This window comes from Sabethes cyaneus, chromosome 3 (assembly GCF_943734655.1).
Source record: "Sabethes cyaneus chromosome 3, idSabCyanKW18_F2, whole genome shotgun sequence".
Lineage (NCBI taxonomy): Eukaryota > Metazoa > Arthropoda > Insecta > Diptera > Culicidae > Sabethes > Sabethes cyaneus.
Window position 1 is genome coordinate 148,035,001 of NC_071355.1, and position 19,807 is coordinate 148,054,807.

Here is a 19,807-nt window from a genome sequence, read left to right on the forward strand (position 1 = left end):
ACATGAAGTACCTCATAACTCTAGAAGTAATCAAGCAAATGGAACCAAATTTGGCATGTGGGGGGTTTTGGAGGCAGGATTTTTTAAATGATGATTTGAGACCCCTCACCCCTGTGGTAGGGGGATAAGGACTTTCATACAAATAAAACAGAAATTTTTGCGTAACTCAAAAACTAATCAATCTCGAGAAATTTTAGACTCATGAAACATTAATCAATAACAAGACCTCCAAAAACTATCATAGTAACATTAGATAATTAGGCGCGAGTCGGCCATAGGCCGCGAGTGTTGCCGGCGACCTGCCGTCGGAAGCGTCGGCCATTGCGGGGGGCAATGGGCCCCCGTAGAGATCACCTCTACCTAGGTTTATTTATTTTCCTAGATCTACTGACTTCTATTACTTTCCTTCAGTTGGGTCACCCCTGCGAAATGGTACTTTCTACGAAAAGATTTTCCGTGAAATGGTACATCCCGCGTAAGGTTTTTCGCGAAATGGTATTCTGCGAAACTCTATATTCCGCGTTATGGTCAACCGAGAATTGGTGTTCCGCAAAATGGTATTCGGCGAAATGGATCGTAATGATGGCGAATATTTAAATGCTATCCGCTTTATTTTATCAGGCTGAGCGATGGGGGGAGTTGTTTTCTACTTTACTGTGAGGAAAATTTGTATACTAAAACACCCATGTACTCCTCAGAAACTTGCAAAATTCGAGATTGTGACAAAGGTCATCCGAGATTCACGATTTATGTACAACATAGTTTAATTTGTGGCAATACGAAGTTTGTCGGGTGAGCTAGTATATCTATAAGAAGAGGAAAATAAAAAGGTTTGACAACGCGGGTCTTTGCTTTTAAAAAGGAGGTATTATCATTAATCGTGGTCCAATCGACACCAAATTTAGAATTATTGCTTTCTGGCCTAAAACGAACAATCTGACAAAATTTGATTCAAACCGCGAAGGTCGATTGCACGGTTATCTGATACTGCATGACTTGACCCTATGAATAATTTTTAGATTTTACATTTGCAACGACTGGGCCTAAGAACCAAAATCAGAAAGAGTGTCCATAAGTAGCTCTTCATCAGATTTTAGGACATAATTTAAACTATCTTCACAAAAAATAAAGCAAATAGGAAGAAATATTTTGAGAAAATTAACATTTTTTTTAGAACGATGGTTCTTCAATTGATCCGTAAATCAATCGGTTCGAAAAACTAACTAACTATCTGATAATCCCGTGAGGAGCTGGAACAACTATCCCGGGCTAATGTTAATCTCGGAGTGCCTACAAACGAATCTCCGGATATCCAAGATATATGGTGAGAAATTTGTCAGCTGAAGAATAATAGCGCCACCGGAAAGGACCGACTCCCGACAGAGCTCTACACAAATGGCCGAGAACCGCTAGCAACTGCGCTTCGTTGGATAAATGCCGAGAGTACAACGCATCGTGTTTTCGTGGATTTCAGAGCAGCATACGATACAGTTGAACGAGAACAGCTATGGCAGATAATGCACGAGTACGGTTTTCCGGACAAACTGACGCGGCTGATCAAAGCTACACGGGCGCGAAACGTGCGCGTTTCGGGGAAACTTTCGAGTCCTTTCTAATCACGCAGAGGGTTGCGGCGAGAGGATGAACTGTCCTGTATGTTATTCAATATCGCTATTGAAGGTGTGATCCGACGAGCGGGCATAGAAACGAAAGGAACGATCTTCAGCAAGAGTAGCCAACCCCTAACCTTCGCAGACGACCTTAACATCATTACTAGAAACCTTCGGACGGCGCGGCGGAGGCAATCTACACCAGACTGTAAACGGACGCTAAGAGGATAGGGTTACAAATCAATGCGTCGAAAACCTAATATACGTTTTAGATCTCTAGTTACCGCCAACAATAATACGAGTAAGGAGATTCAACGATGAATTTAAGCTGGAAATCGAGCCTACTTTTCCCTCCGCAAGACGATTCGAGCATGCGCCGCGCAAAGCTGACGATGTATAAAACGCTTATCAGAATGGTAGTCCTCTACGGACTTGAGATAGTCACCTTGCTTACGGAAGAGATACGTATTACAACGGAAGGTGTTGCGGACTATTTTTGGCGGAGTCTAATGAGGTGTTTTCGTGTAAAGTGTTGCACAATGTTGCGCGTTAATTATAAGGGTGTCACAGCTACCGATGCTCAATCGTCAACCGAACTTTTTGCGGCTTACTTCAAAAGTGTGTTCACTCCAACAACTGGTAGTATCAGAGAACTTCCTATTACTAATGAAGATGCACCGTACCAATTGTCCCATACTTGTGTGGAAAACGGTATTTGTGCACTCAATGCCAACAAATCCGCTGGTCCTGATATGCTGGCAAATAGTATTCTCAAGCAATTTCGGCAAGAATTTGTATTTCCGCTCACTAGCTTATTCAACGCGTCTGGCCGCCGGTCATTTCCCAGGAATCTGGAAGATTCCGCACATCACTCCGATTCATAAAATAAAAAAGGTGCCTGAGGCGATGTAGAAAATTATCGTGGGGTTGCTATACAATCGGCTATCCCGAAACTTTTCGAATCAATAGTTTATTGTCACCTTTATAACAATGTAGTCGGACGTATTTCTTCTGTGCAACACGGATTCTTGAAGAAGAAATCAGTTGTAACAAACCTGTGTGAGTTCACCTCAATGGTTACGGACAAAAGGTTTTCAGGTAGACTGTATATATACCGATATGAGCAAAGCATTTGATACCGTTAGCATTCATAGCATCTTGGAGGCAATTGAAGAGTTTGGCGTTCGAGGTCCATTGTACAGCTGGATGATATCGTATCTGATGGATAGAGTACAATTTGTTAAAATTCGCGGCAACCAATCTTGCTCATTTACCGTACATTCTGGAGTACCACAAGGTAGTCACTTAGGACCGTTGCTGTTCGTGATTCTAATGAACAAATTGCCTGATGCTATCACCCTCGCTAGAATTTTAGTTTATGCAGACGATATAAAAATCTTCTTTCCTATCAAGTCTACGGAAGATTGCCTGAAATTGCAGCTCGACCTACGCCACGTTGGAAGGCACTGCGAAAACCGTGGATTAAAAGTAAATGCAGACAAGTGCTCAGTAATAACATTCACCAGAAAAGTTAACCCCGTGATCTTCGATTACAAGTACCGAAATAGAGTAGTGCCGCGCACAGAATATGTTCGTGACCTGGGTGTAACATTCAACCGCCCGCTTTCCTTCAATAGACACATTGCTAATGTAGCCAAGAAAGCCTGAAACTGTTCTCGCTCATTAGAAGATTTGGCCGTGACCTCAAAGATCCTTATGCTATATTAGCAGTCTACAAAGGTCTTGTTAGAAGCAAATTGGATTATGCTAGCGAAATAGAGCACCCGCAATACGTAACTCACATTCAGCGAATAGGAGGAATCCAGAAGAGATACGTAAGGTTTGCTCTCAGAAATCTCGGATGGAACGGAGAAAAGCTACCAGCTTATCAGGGCCTGTGCTGCCTGGTAGACCTTGACTCGGTCCCTGCGAGGCATAAGATAGCCGACATCGTGTTCTTCACGAATATTCTTGCAGGACGAACTGTCAGCTAACCTCTTGTCAGCCGACTAACATTGAACAATAGTCCAGTCCAGTAGTGAGCCCAGATACAATTAGACATAAGCTTAGATTATATTTTAGAGAACAATTGTATTAGTCTCTTTATTGTTTATATGTATTATTCATTTTAAGAAGAGTATTTTATGTTTATGTTTTGTAACTAGGTTAAGATTGGGTAACGGGCTCAAATCCTATATTCAAATACATACAATACCATACAATGGCGTCATGTCCAACTCTATAAGTTACTGCTAGTGTGAGACAGGGCTGCATTTTGTCATCGCTGCCGACGACATTGTCTTGCTCGCACAACGCCGAATCGATATGAAGAACAAGTTAGATAACGTCTCCAAAAGCTCACAGGCAGCAGGTCTCATAGTCAATGCAGCAAATACTGAGCCTATGGAAAGGAACACTGACACTGCCACCAACTTCGCAGTAGCGCACATAAGAAGGGCTCCATAGAAAGTCGCGGTCAAAATTGCCGAATGTAAAATTTCACATTTTAGCACATGCTTAAACGCGGTTTTGTAGTAAATTGTCTATATTTTTATGATTCGTGAATAAAATTTTGATAGAAAAAAAATATCATGCAGAAGTAAGCCGTCAAAGTTGCCCATTTCAAAAGTTTGAAAAATAAGTCATTTTAAAAAAGTCAAAAAATTAAATAGTTATCGCGGATGTAAATATTATTGTTATATATCATTTTAAAACTGATCTCTTAGCCTATTAAAAAAAGAAATGAAACCAAATTTAAACTCAATGAGGTGTGCCATTGGCTACTTGTAATAAAAATGAAATTCTCATGAACTTTAATCAAAAAAACAACTCTTGTCGCCGCAGTTTCTTACAGTGCGTCTGAAAGCTCGAAGTATTTTGTAATAAAACATGAATTAAAAGTTTGCTATAATTTGACGTTTTCAGAAAAAAATAATAAAATTGTCATATTTTTAGCAAGTCTTTAAAATTTTAAGTACTCTTTCGACAAATTTAATTATCTTTGTTACTAAATTTATTTAGTACCTGAAGAGAGTTTCAATGAGAAAATGGGAGAATCCCCGCGAGAAAGAAAAAGTTGTTTTTGTCAAGCAAATATTTATATCGGAAACATTTGATCATTTTTCCCCAAATCACCCTAAATATGAGTTCTTATGAGTTTAAATCATTTCTTTTGTAACAAATATAATCTAGAATCAATTTGAAACTAAAAATAATTTTGGCCAAAAATCGCAATTTTCCGACTATTGTGTAGCGGGACAACAAGTTGAGCAGGTGGACGTCTTTCAATATATTGGTAGCCAGACAACGCAACGCCCGATGGTGGAACGAAGACTGACATAGCTTTACGAATCAGGAAGGCCAGAGATGTCTTTGCAGGTCTGCGAAATATTTGGCACTCAACCCAGATCACTCTTTACACTAAAACCCAAATATTCAACTCGAATATTAAATCCGTATTGCTGCACGTCTGCGAAACGTAGCGCGTCTCAACGGAGACAACGAAAAAAATGCAGATATTTATAAATCGCAACCTGTGATATATCATTCATGCCTGGTGGCATGACAACTAGATATCCAATGAGGAACTGCATCGTCGATGTCATCAACGGCTGCGGCGTTGGTGGAAGTGGATCGAACACAGCTTGACGAAAGGAGCGATCGAGATCTGCAGAGTAGCGCTAGACTGGATTCTGCGACGACAACGTAGAAGAGCTAGTCACAGAGGTTCATGGCGACGAGGCTTAGCAAACGATATCCAGGTTGTTGACGAGAACTCATCCTGGCGAGAGGTAAATCCCATAGCGGGTAACCGTCGGCAGTGGAAATCTCTGATTTCATCTCTTTGTTCTGCCGGACCGGCGGACATGGATACATAAGTAAGTAAGTTTAATTTGAAAGTTATGAGCAATCGTGTACAACTTTTTAAAATTTACAATGCCATGCTGGAAGGTGCAAGGGTCGAACCAAGCTATAATCTAAGATTATAACCGGATCCGAACCCACAACACCCGCCAGGGCATGTGGCTCGCTGGAACTAATGTACGTACCTTTGAACCCAACTCACCAGATGGTGGAGTTTGAAGATACGTCGATCTTCATATAGCCGTATTTCGTGATTCCTGAGTTAATTAATTTCATTTCGTGATTTCCAGGGTAAATGAATGTCATGGAAACGTTAAAGAAATTTAGGCAATACAGAACAATAGAATTATATTTGAGAAAATGGTTTACTAGGAAGTGAAATATTTGGAAAATAATCTTCGTGAAGTTGGTAGATTCGAAGGAACGTCTTTCAATAAGTACAGTTCAGTTATTTTTATTCTTTGAAGCTCAATGTCCTGATTATTTTTGGATCAATTTCCTAATTGCTAGTGCTATTTCAAGCAAATATTGCCAGTTTGATTTGTTTTGAAAAAATTAGAGAACACTAAACACTTACCATAAATAATATGCCGAATATTCATTCGAATGCCCATTTTTGATTTCAGCTTCGAACTTCCTAATCAACAGTAAAATATAACAAAAGAAGTCATCAACTTTGAATCTTATCTTTTGTACACAGTTTGGTTCAACACTTGATGCTTGATGAATCTATCCGAATAGGGAACCCACGTTGTCTATCTCCAGCTAATACCAACCGACTAAAGATAAACCAGAACACGAATCAATCACTCGACCGCTGTCGCTTTTACTGCAGCTGGCTGCCACCTTCGTTTTGTGGAGCGAGAAGGCGTCAACAAGCCGCGTCAATCCAGTTCGGAATCTCGATTCCCTTCAAGTCTATAGCAACACAAAATGTCCTAACAATATTTAGATCGATGTATCGCCAAAGCACTGCCAACTCTCACCTCTCATTTATGCCTTGAAAGCGCACAGACTGGGTGATGACTGCTGCTGCTAGAGCGCCGTCCGTCAAATTTCAACAAACACGAGCTACCCGGGAATCTCAACAAGCACTTGACTTTCCACGCGGTCGGCCCGGAAAATTGCCTTGGTCCCAAAGCGTTCTGTTCGATATCAGAATTTGACCTTTCCTCAGCCGGGCGGTAGGTAATTTATAAAATAAGCATATAAACAGCTAATTTCCTATACAACAAGATCGAACTGAACAATGTTTTTCACAAACACTGGCCACTAAACGACGAGCCGCACCAAGGAAAAGAGATTTAGATTTTAGTGAAAACGCGAAAATTTCCCACCGAAAGCATTACTAGCAAGACCATGCCTTGATCTGGAGATCGGTTTCGATGCCGTACCGTACTGAACGTACTGCGAGCGGTCGGATATTTTGACTGGCGCGTTCTCGATATCTATACACATTTTAACCCGTTTGTGCACATTGCTAGAAAAACGGCTTCGAAAGTAGCAAAACGACACCTCTGGATACTTTTTTGCGATGGGAATGAAAAAGAAGCCTAATACTGAAAATCGGTGAACACGAGAATTCGATGTTTTGAATATTGTTTTCGTTTGAAGTCCATGATAAAATAAAATTCTAGAATCCTTCAGTACAATACAACTATTTTGAAAAATCCCCAATATTTAAAAAATCGAATGGAGTAGAAAAAACCAGAGTAGAAAAAGAACATCAAAAAATAACTTTTTCGAGTTAAGCAGCATCATCATCGTACTATCATCATTATTATATTCAGATTACGTACCTCAAAAGAAAATGAAAGATCATATTTCCAAATTACCATAACGTAAGGTTAAGAGTCAAAAAAAGGGTGGGAATTCATACTAAATTGGTCAGATAAGATTGCTCTTCCCGGGGCAGCGAAAGCGAACGTGTACCGAGTGCAATGCGCTGCGCCTCGGGTGCGGATGGATGTGGTGCTCATGCAGGGCCAAACTCGAGCCAGTACGGAAATTGCCGGAAAATGGTTCAATTATCTCGGTTCTGCTTTAAGACTGTGTTTACATACGTGGACTGCGGTTCGATTTCGCCGCAGCAGTTTGACGCTTGACGGGTGCGGCGCGGCGGTGCGGCGGCCCGCGTAGACAGCGCAGAAAAGATTTTCTCCGCCAATTGAATGACTAACTGCTGAATGTTTCTGTTTTGCGGGAAACGGAAGGGTGGTTCTCCATTTATCTGTAGGCGTTAAGTATAGTTCATAAAGGTTTATAACCATAATCTGCAAAATATGAAAATTGAATTTCATTCTATGTATCTGAATAGATAACTTGAATTTGTATGTGCTCGATTAATGTAATAGAAAAATAATGTATATTCGCTTTAGAAAATTCGTCCTCTGCTATCTCGCTTGCCGATAACCACCAGTGAACAAGCATAAATCGCATTTCAGTGTGAAATGAGTTTTCAAAAGGCTTTCGTGCCAAATATGAACCATTCGTGGCGTAATCAGAAATATCATAAAATAATGTTTTCAGTGTTGATAAATTTTAGACAAGCTAACTAACTATACAAAGTTGTTTTTAGTAAATGTTAATGCTATTACCCATGACGAAAACAAACAAGCAACTACGCTCGACGCTTTGTTCGTACTGCCAGCTCCACCCCGGAGCGATAAAGTTAAACATCGTGAGGGGCTTTGTGTCCGCCGGATATAGCTGATGCGGCAATTCAAACATTCTCTCCCTTCTGAAGAACAGCGACTGCGTCAAACGGAAGCCTGGTTCGAGTCGCTCGATGCTGCTGCACGACCCTCAAGTATAGTAGAAAGCTGAAGAGGAAAACCGAGAGCTAGGTGGCGTCATCGTTCCACGCCTTTTGGCCGGGAGGTCGAAGCTACCGGTCAAACTGTGGAAATATACCGGTCCAAAATAGACATTTTTATGCGGAAATGTCCGTCGAGGCTGGCCGTGCCTGTGTAGCGGACAATCACCCTGAAGTAGTGGCTGAAAAACATGCGGGTCCTGGTGAAAAATATGTTCCCGGTGAAGCGCGACTTCATGGTCATAACAGATGACGAGGCCAATTTTACGTTGGATGGCAATGACTGACAGGGTACTGAGTACGTAGTGTCTTCCGGATGTTGCCACCCATATCAAGACCACACACTCTCCCAAAGTATTCCAGCTGCGACCGATAGAAAATTTTTGGGTAAACCTCAATCCACAGACAAACGGACAAGATACTTAGATTGATTCCATCGTCCATGCAAGAACCACTCATTTTTCAATAAAGCATATTTCACCAAAGCGCTCGAGTTTTGCTTCTAATGTTGAATATAAAAGCCTGCAAGTACAAATGTAAGTTACTTTGCGAAATGTATAGCAGAGGGTGTTAGAGTGCAAGCGGAGTGTGTAGGATGTGTATCTTATATCCAATTCAATAACTTCTAGGTAACAACGGAGAAGCCTCGGGGGGATTGGGGAGATACATATTGAGTTAGCGCAAAATCCAAACGTAAAAACTGCTCCCAAGAAGCTCAGTTGGAATAGAGAACACCTTTCCATCAGGTTTTAGCATACGCAACATGCGCAACATGTTCCTCGAAACGCTTTGAAGATTTGCCCACCGTACCCGTAACACCAACTAGCTGATGAAGACGGCAAATTTAAAATAACGAATAGCTACAGAGGTATCGATGATATTTTAAGGCACAAACACTTATTTACCGAATGAATACCCCATGGTTATTGATAAGGTTGGGTCCCAATCGGGAATGAGCATTTTCCACCACTTCAAATTGCTTAACCGAATCGTACGTTGCCTCGAAAATTTCAACAAGCTGAGAAGTGCGGTCACGATTTTGTTCTTTCTAGTGGTTTTGCCATTTTTCAAATATATCGAGATAAGGGTTTAATTATCTCGACCGGGAGAAATTGTAAGAGTCAATAGGACGATAGCACTGGCTTTGCAATTGTCCTGCACTCTAAAAGCTGGCTGCGAAATGCGTCGAATAAAAACAAGAACGTGAAGTTCCAAATGCAGTACGGAATGTAGTGCTGTAACCATTGACCGTATGGCAACCCAAGAATGCCGAAATTTCCACGAGTAGCTCGTATAAAATGAGAAAAAAATCAAGAAAATAGTTAGAATTAATTTAAAAAAACTAATCCAAGTTAATTCTACTATGTATATTTAGTCTTGACAGATACGTATAACCACTGAGGAAGCCTGCGAGTCGTAGGCGAAATACGTATCTGTCAAGAATAAATATACTTAGTAGAATTAAATTGGATTAGTTTTCTTTTTATTTAATTCCAAGTTTCGTATTCTACTAAGGCGCTCCAAAAACTTCAGTCAAGAAAATAGTTGCCATTGGTCAAAGGTGTCTCTCTCCACAAATCCCACAAATGGCACAACGATTAACAACCGCAGTACATCTACCCACCGCGACCCATGCGGGACAACGGACGGCCTAAGAAAAGCGGTAAAAACGATGGAAAATGGGGAGCAATTAGTGGGTGCGCTGTTGAAGAGCGCGAAATGTTATCCGCCATCCTTAACTATCCTATAATCCGGCTAACCTGAAAACGAAAGGTCGCAAAAGTGATAGACTGCAAATATACACAAAAGAAAGTAGTAGAGCCACAAAGATTGGCCAAAGAAAAATTAAAGTGAAGAAACCGTAAAGCTGAAAAGTAAAGGCAGAAAGATGAAAGAGTAAAGAAGAGGATCGTGCCGGATATACTGGCCGTTCAGGTAAAAAGAGGCCGGATTTAAACGGAAAAAGCCTCCAACTGACGCCTACCCACCATTTTCTATTTTCCCTCATTGTATACCTCATATTGTCCATCATATACGCTATTGAGGATCATCCCGAGACGGTGGCCCGGTCGCTACAATACCTGCAGTAGGTGTGAGCACGTCGGCATCAAGGAACGTCGACCGACGCCCAAACGCATTCTCCCTATATCCAGAAAAAAAAGCGGAAGTAAGCGACTGCGGATGGAAAGGTGGCCCCGAGGTGAAAGATAGAAAACTAAGAGGTAGGAGATAGACAGTAAGAAAGTGGGAAAAATAAAGTGCCGACAGAGAAGAATAAAAGGAAGTTTGCTTGAGACCGATTCCTAGTGTTTTCTTGTCCGGTAGCCAAGAACATATGCCGACCCTGAGGCAGTGAAGAGGGGAGTCTCTGCATTGCTGTGTGTGTCCTCTACCCGCTAGTTACAGTGCAAAGGCTTTCTTTTACTTCGCTTTGTTGGGCATTGTCGTATGGCATCCTCACGACGTGACCGACTCACCATAACCTCCACATATTTACCTTGTGCATTATTAATATTTTTCCGAAGAGTGACTGTACCGTGGCGCATGCGCCTACAGTACTCTTAGCTTCCTGTATGGTTTCCGCCAATATAGTCCGGAGTACTTTTCGTTCGAGTACAGAAGCTGCTCATATGTACATCTTTCGTAAGCACAATTACAATCTCAAGACCGTAAAAGACTAACAGACTGATTAGCATTTTCTACTTTTTCAGTTTTATGCGGTGGCGTACTCTCTTTAATAGAAATGCTTAACACTTCAACCTTTCGGAAGCTATTAAAGGGTGTCCCACATCAAATCGCACCACGCAAGAAGCGCTGCAGAAAATTACCTAATTGACCGATCCTTTTTAAATTTTCAGACAACAAAATATAACCCATTAGTAAGCTTTTGACATATTTATTTTATTCAACGTTACGCTTAACTCCACTCATAAGGTTCTGTACAACATCTGGCTGCAGCTTCTTCTGTAAGGAAACCCACTTTTTCTTCATGTCTTTCTCAGACTTGACCTTCTAGAGATGTTTCCATAGTGCCTGCCCAGGACACTTCGTATCACTCCTAGACATCCTTTAAATAGTAGCACGAAGCTATATCCGGCCAGAAAAACGTAAGGCCCTCGTGTTGCTTTAACGGAGGAAGCATACGCTTCTGCAGACCCTCCTTGAGGTAGATCTCCCCGTTTACAGTCTAGGCAGTCACGAACGGCGCACTCCGTTTGCCACATGAGTAGATCGCTTACCAAATCATGTATTTCTTGGTAAACTTTGAAAGTTTCTGCATTCTCACTTCCTCTGAAGCACAGTAACCCCGAAAGCAGCCGGAAGTCCGCCTTGACGTAAGCCTCATCATCCATGATGAGACAATGAGGCTTCGTCAGCATCTCGGTGTACAGTTTCCGAGCCCGTAACTTTTCCACCGTATTTTGCCGTACGTCACAATTTGGAGCCTTCTACACTTTGTATGTATGCAGTCTCTCCCGGTCCTTAGGTCTCTGAACGAAAGACTTGGACAGATTTAACTTTTTGGTCATATCTCTAACCAAGCATTGGGATTCCGCTTTTCCGGTAACGCCATTTTTTTCCAATTTTCGAAAAACTGACCGAGCTAAAAATACAGTGTAAACAATATACTCTAAATTACTGCTAACCAAATTTTCAAGAGAAAATACCCAATGGGTAATTTTCTGCAGCGTTTCTTCCGTGGTGCAATTTGATATGGGACACCCTTTATCCTCGTCTGTTTTTCTTGATATGCATTCTTACGCATCATCTGCTGCCGTACGATGGTATCGTGTGCTGCTCAAAAATCAACATAATTATTATGTGTAGATACGGCATATGAAAGATTTATCGGAGTGTATGATCGGCGGTAACGTATGACCCTATAAAGTCCATCGATATGCCTGAACTGTTCATCTTTTTACACATTTCAGCGTTACGGGACACTATGCCCATCACGCAAATCAGGGGTCACATTGCGATTCTCGTTTCGAGTGATTTTGGTTCGTTTCGACCACGTTAAACGAATGACCGAAACGAACCAAAATCACTCGAAACGAGAATCGCGATGTAACCCCAGTTCCTATTTAACCAAATCTCTGGCATACAACTGAAAAGCAAAGTCTCCTTAGGTCACCAATTTTGCAAGCTATTTGTTAAAAATTTGGTGAAACAAGAACCAATTTGCACAGTAAAAATAGTTGCTAATTGTGTCCCGTAATGCTGGAATGTGTCTTTTGGAGATAGACGATGTAGAAAAATTTGGGATAGCACCTTGTAGGCGACGTTGACCAGCAAAATGTGCACTAATTACATTAATCAAACCGATCGACCTTCAGGTGGATGGGAAATAGCACATCTTCTACCCAGTCTTTCGATAGTTTCTCCTGCCGTTACTAGCAGTTCCTTACAATGTTTATAGAGTTCAGGAACTATTATGATTGTGCATAGTTAATTTAATGAGTTTTAACCCTTTATAAGGCAGTGGTAATTATATTGCCACCAACGAAAAATATTTGTTTTGCGTCTATAATGACATAAATATAATTATAGAAGCAAAATAAAAATTTTTTGTTGGTGGCAATATAGTTGCCACTGCCTTATAGAGGTTTAAATAACATCATTTGAATGGCAATCAACATACATACTAACACGGTGAATTTACGGAAACCGCACTGCACTGCTTAGTGACGTCAATTGAGATATTGCTCAAATATGAAGAGACACTATGTGCTTTTCTTGATATTAAAGGTGTTTTCGATGACACGTCCTTTGCATCAATTAATACGGCTCTCTTTCAAAAGGAAATCGATCACACTACAATACAATGCTGGTTTCAAGCAGCGCTTTCGAGGAGATAAATCACAGCAACATTGCGTGATACGTCGGTCACGATTTCGGCAATCGAAGGATATCCACAAGGAGGAGTTCAGTCTCTCTTGCTTTGGTCACTGACAGCCGACGCACTCTTTCACAAGCCATCACAGCTTGGTTATGAGACAAGTACAACATAAGGGAGGAGCCGAAAGAGGGAACGAGGAACGTGAGTATGAATGTTTGTTCCACCATAACTCCGGAACGTCAGGACGGTTCTCCATCAAACTTGGTACATATTAATATTTTTTGACACGGTTGTTCTTTTACAATTGACGAAGCGACGGAAGAAGAAAGTAATGAAATTTAGACTGCAGGAGAAAGAGCAGAAAGGTGAAAGGGGGCGGGGGGGTTATTAGTAGCTAGTCGGTACACATGTTTTTTGGCATGAATGAATCAGTGCAGAGGATTGACAAAAAGCGGGTGGGGGTCTATAGCTAGGGGAGAGGTCAAAATGAGGAAAAAAGGCTTTGTTTCTCTTTTTCATTATAGGGGTGCATGTATCTTGCATTTGAACCGCCCAGCTTGCTTCGTTGCACGATGCTAGTTTTAAAAATCCAGTCGTCGCTTGTTCGAAGCTCAGTTGGGTGATGCAGCTAAAGTCTTAAGCTAAAGCTAAAGAGGAAGAAAGCGGGCATCAAAACGAGAGGAACTAGGAACGAGGAACACTCAACTTCTACGCTTCGCAGACGACCTCGACATCCTAGCTAAAAACCTTGGGACGGCGGAGGGAATCTACGTCAGACTAAAAACGTAGGCTAGGAGGATAGGGTTACAAATCAATGCATCGAAAACCAAATATATGGTAGGAAGAGGCTCCAGAGAAAGCAACGTTTGGCTCCCACGAACAATCACTGTTGACGGCGATGAACTGAAAGTGGCTAATGAGTTCGTTTATTTGGGATCTCTGGTCAACGCCGACAATAATACGAGTAAGGAGAGCCAACGACGCTTTCAAGCTGGAAATCGAGCCTACTTTTCCCTCCGCAAGGGGGCTTCGATCAAGGAGCATATGGCGCCGCACAAAGCTGACGATGTACAAAAGATGCACGGAAGACATACGTGCACGTATTTGAACGAAAGGTGTTACAGACTAGTTTTAGCTGAGTAGAAACGAAAAGCGTAGAGAGGCGGTGGTGTATGAATCACGAGCTACAGGCACTGCTTGGAGAGATTCCCATCGTACACCTGGCGAAAGTTGGGAGACTATGGTGAGCCGGCCACGTCACAAGGATGCCGGACGACTGTGGCAGTGAAATCCGTTTTCTTTAAGAACCTCACCGGCACCAGGAATAGAGGGGCCCAACGTGGTAGTTAGCTCGACCAGGTTGAAGCCGACTTATGCGTGCCGAGACGCGCAACGAATTGTCGACGAGTAGCCCAGGACAATGGAGAGGATGGAGAGGAGTTCTTGATACGGCAAGAGCCACCCCGGCTCTCGATTAATAAAGTAAGTAAAGTAAGCTGTGTTTGTTGCATTATTTCCGAAACAAAAACAGATATATAGGCGATTGGAATACACAAATTGGCTGGGGAAGTCTGATCTAAATACATATATAAAAATATGTAACATGGTAAAGAGATCCAAATAAAGAAAGAGGGCTTTATTAGTCTTACATTATGTGAATTGCCGGAACGAAAACTGATGTACAAATGACTGAGAGACAAGACAGGGTTCTAAAAAGGATGGGGATGAGGTAGCCATTTGAAACGAGATTTCAAAAGGAAGGCAAATTTACAAGTGAATAGGAGACAGCCGGGGCGAGTAGAACTGTTCAAATGAAGAAAAAGGGTTTTGTGTCTTGCATTATGGGAAATTCTATTGCAATAATAGAATGTAGAATGTTGAAAAAAAAAAGAAAAAAAAAGATGTAGAAGTACCTGAGTTACAATGGGACCCCGAATAAGATCGGGCACTCAGCTAGTATTGTCGTATAGTATATGAATTATATGAATATATGAAATTACAATTATAAATTACGATAGAAGTTGACGATGAATTAATAATGTTCAGAAACATGAATAGATTTTAATTCAAATTTTATAGCAGGATACACTAAGTTCGAAATAGACATTAAAACGTTTAAATTGACCGAGAACAATATGGAAATGGCAGCTGAATAAAGTTATCGATTAACAATCCAACGGACGAACATAAATTCCATTAATGCTATTATCTATAAACTACATTAAAAGCCAACCTCGGTTTAATTAAACCAAATTCCATTCTATTCCAGTTCTGTATCGTACCGTTTTGCGGAACGCTTTCATATGACCGTACTTCATATAATGAGTTTTTAGCGCTACCACAAACGCCATGATGTGGTATTAAATTTAATGCATACTTCAACAGCAGCAATAAAAGCGGGTCTTCTCGCAATTGACCTCACATGCATTCGCTGCATACACTAATTGGGTCGCTCTTTGTTAATAGAATCAGATTTATTTCATCTATTTTACACTGACACTTTCTGTTTTATCTTCTGTGCTATTCATTTTGGTTTCGCATCTTCTAAGGAGCACCCCATCCATCGCCAGCTTCCAACCCGTTCATTTATAGCCGGGCTGGACTTTGTTATTCTTCGCCGCAAACGCCACGCTAAATATATACACAAACACACGGTAGGTACATCGCCACATCGCCACGGAATGGCCACAACCGTCTAAAGACAACAACGAAAGTTAAATATGTAGATTTTATTATTTCGAAATTGGATGTTGTGCGGGCAGGAATGGAATATTAACGTTGCGTCAAAACCAGACGGTTCCTCTGGATGAATAAGAAAGTAATTACAGATGATGTCGCATTTTTGGCGATTAGTGTACAGTCGAATAATTTTCCGATGCCCGCGAACCGATACGATTAATCGATCCTCTGTTTATTCGAGTACAAAGAGAAAGGCCACAAAGGACAGTTACATATTTCAGTTAAAGGCCAATCGATTGATCGATCGTAAGGTAATAAATAAAAAAAGTTGAATATTTTTTGACATTGAAACGATTATACATCGACTGCACAACATTCGTTTTTACAGACTCTTTCACACACGTAGCAAAAAGATAATCAACCGCACGCCTCCATTGCGCAATCTCAGTTGCACCACAAAATTTGCAACTTATTTTGAACAGATAAACCGCGTTTTTTTAATTACACACTGCATCAAAATCAGAAGGATTTTTTTTGCAAAAAAAAAAACATTTAAGCTCTATGCAGATTTTAATTACCAGCATTTTGTCTTGCCAAATGACCCTAAATTAGTGCTTTGCTTTTAAAACTCGTACACTTTTTATGTGCAGTCCTTTTCATCACGTATCGCACCATTACTAGGTAATGAGTAAGGTGATCAAGAAAAAACGTTTATTATTTATACAACATTTAGTGAGTAATCCCATTGCAAAAAGTGAATAGGATTAGCACGGTGTGTTATCCTGTGTTCCTACTGAAACGATTTGTATGTAAAGGCTGGAATGTGAAATCCATTAGGTATGATTACGTCGGGCGTTTTGGTTGAACATTCGACCAGGCTTGGCATGCATTTTTCGCTTCGATTTTGCTCTTTTGATTACTGCACCCCAGCCAAGTCAAATTTAAAAAAGTGGTGTATGGGGCATTTGTAGAATTAGTTATTATCTGCAATGTTGCTGAAGAAAGTAATGTTTTATCTTTTGTATTTACGGCGCTATAGGGCTGCAATTCCGTTGGTTGCTAAAGCCTGCATTCGACATCCAGATGAATCTCACACCGTTTGTGCACGTTAGTAAATATTGCAAATAATTGAAGGTGTTTCATCGAGTAAGAGAACACCGACAGCAATTGATTAATAACTTTTTTTAACGTATGATAATACCTCCTGAAGTATGTATATTTAAATCATAGCTGCTATTCTTGATGCTTTTCAACTTTGTACTCTGCAACTTTCCAACATCCATTAGTCTAACAAGAAAATCTAGAACAAACAGAAAATTTTCTTTCTGCTAGAACGTCTGTATGAATTAAAAATCCTTCTTCTTTCGTGCAAAATAAAGCTATATAATTGCAACTAAGTCTGCTTAATTAAAAGCAACACCATGCTTCAACGATAAGCATGAGCTGAATTGTACTCGTTGGACAAATGTAATTACGCTCTGCTGAAAGTGTATACTAAGGATACACTATAACCAGCAAGCAAACGGCGCTTTTGCACTCATTCAACGGGCCGGTCTTTTCAATTATCTTCTAGTTCTAGTGAGTAGATCTAGCATATACAGTTTTATGCGCTGTAACCCTCCCCCGGTAACAAATAGCAACAGAAAGGCAATACTCACTGCTCTTCGCCGTCGGATCGTTTCCGTCCAGTATCGTCTTGATGCGCTTGAAGAACTTTCGGTAGACAGATTTTCCTTCACCTTTGTCGTCTCGCCCACCGGATCTGCCACCACCGGCAACACTGCCACCGCGCCTATCTCCGCTGGTCGATGATTTTTTCCGGCTGATCAAATTTGCCCGCGTTGACTCGCGCAGCACAATGTCAACGCTAGGCGTCGAAAGAGACTGAGGCTGTTGGCACTGAGCAAGCAGAGCATGGGCCTGTAGTTCCTGATGATGAATCTGGAGTTGCGCGGGAGGTGAAGGTAGCACCGGTTCCGAAGCGATCTCAATAGCGATTTGTTGGCTTTGGCAGGCCACCTGTTGCGAGCGAGACGCTGCCGTCGTCGATGGTTGCACCATACTGGCCATAGCTGACTACTAGCGGGACTGAGCCTCTCTGCGGGATTCTTCCTTTACTGGCCCCGTTACAGGCTCGCTGCTGCCCAGGTAAATGCAAGCAACTAACGAAACGAGCAGTGATTGCGGCTATTAAAAATGTATGCAACCGGACGATAACGAGTATGAATATGCATGCAATCACAGCAATTCGAACAGCCTGCAAGGAGCAACCGAGGTCGATAGCAACGATTATATCCACCAAAGAAACCCTTCTGTGCTGGATCAGCGCTGGAAAGTTTTCTGTGAAAAGGAAAGTAAGAAAAAAGGAAAAAGACACACTTCATTAAAGATTGAATGGATTTGCATCCTGTCAGCAGCACCCGCAGAAGGCGGGCAGCAGCTTTATCCTAGAATTTTTTACGCTTTCTTTGTTGGCTTTGTTTGAACTTTTGTATTATCATTCTTCTAAAAAGAGGCATAAAAAGCGAAACTTTTTTATGTGATGTTTAATAATTTTGTTATTACGATTTTTTTGGGATATGCAGTGTATTCAAAAAATTATTTTGTGGATAGGGAATGAGCACAACAGAAGAAAATTTAACCTTTTCCAAATTGGAACGCACTCAATCAAAAATGCGCGTTAATTTTAATTGGATTTTTTTTCCAGTTCTAAATCAAATGAACTAAGAAAAATTTTGTTCACAAACTGAAATCAAATTTAGTTTAAGTAGATCCTTCAAAAATGTTAAGGTGGCTGCTCAACAGTGCAAGAAACAAAGCCCTTTTCCTCAGCTCTCCCTTTTTTGCCACCCAGCTGCTCCACATATTTTTTTTCGACAACTCCTATTCCTTTATACAGACAAAGTTTTTGACGTAAAACTACGCCTTACCACAAGGTGTCAATCAAAAAGTTTAGATTCAGGACGGCGGCGTCACGAGTAAATGAAAGATTTTTAACGCTTAGCTCATCCAATTTTGAACGAATTAGGAATGTTGCATACCAATCAATTCATAACAGATCCAGCAATTGTGGGCCTTTCATTTCACGATCAAGATCAAATTTTCCCATATATTTTTCGTGTGACAGCCTTGCTTCACACGCACGGACGACCATTAGGTACATAAACCAAGCATGCGGCTGCTGCTGCTACTTCAACATAAAGAAGACGAAAAACCTTAAGGCACTTTAGTAACTCCGGTTTCTGTGCAAGGCATTATCCACAAAACCGATTATTTGAGAAAGTATTTGAGAAATGGTTAAGTTACAAGACATGCTTTTTTGTTTGTATCTTGATTTCGAAGCACTATTCATTGGTGACAAATACAAAGCCGTCAATAGAAACAGGATAAAAATTAAAGGTGATGAGTAAACCGCAGATCCATCAGCTCTGGACGAGCTGAATAACGGCTAAACTACTAAAAAGGACGGCAAATCAGCTAGAAAGTGTAGAGAACATGCCAAGTTAGATAAATCAGCGTCAAAACAAATCTAATGAAACTGAACTACAGTTCGGACTCGATTAACCTGAGATTCGATTAATCGGGGATTCGATTATCCGGGATTTTAGACTCGATTATCCGGGTGAAAAAAAATTTTTTTTCAAATAATTTACTTTTAACACAAATGTAATAGTTTTCACGCTAGATAATGATTCAAGCATGACAAATACTGATTCACCTCCCTAAAGGTATAAAATTCCTTTCCTATATATTGTTATCAGAGAGTAATAAAGGTGTCAATTTTTAATTTTTATTTAAATTGTTGCGTGGTATGATTCAAAATTCATCATCATCGTCATCATCATCATCATCATCATCATCATCATCATCATCATCATCATCATCATCATCATCATCATCATCATCATCATCATCATCATCATCATCATCATCATCATCATCATCATCATCATCATCATCATCATCATCATCATCATCATCATCATCATCATCATCATC

General features: G+C 40.8%; 1 protein-coding gene across 1 annotated transcript in view; it reads right to left on the reverse strand.

Moving 5' to 3' along the window:
- The window catches only part of LOC128741425 (Kv channel-interacting protein 4-like), an 85,211-nt gene extending 67,333 nt beyond the window's left edge, over positions 1-17,878 (reverse strand). Inside the window, exon 1 of the mRNA XM_053837233.1 lies at positions 17,467-17,878. Within this exon, the coding sequence (XP_053693208.1) occupies positions 17,467-17,878 (412 nt within the window). The remainder of the gene's footprint in view (positions 1-17,466) is intronic.
- Between the last annotated feature and the right edge of the window lie 1,929 nt (positions 17,879-19,807).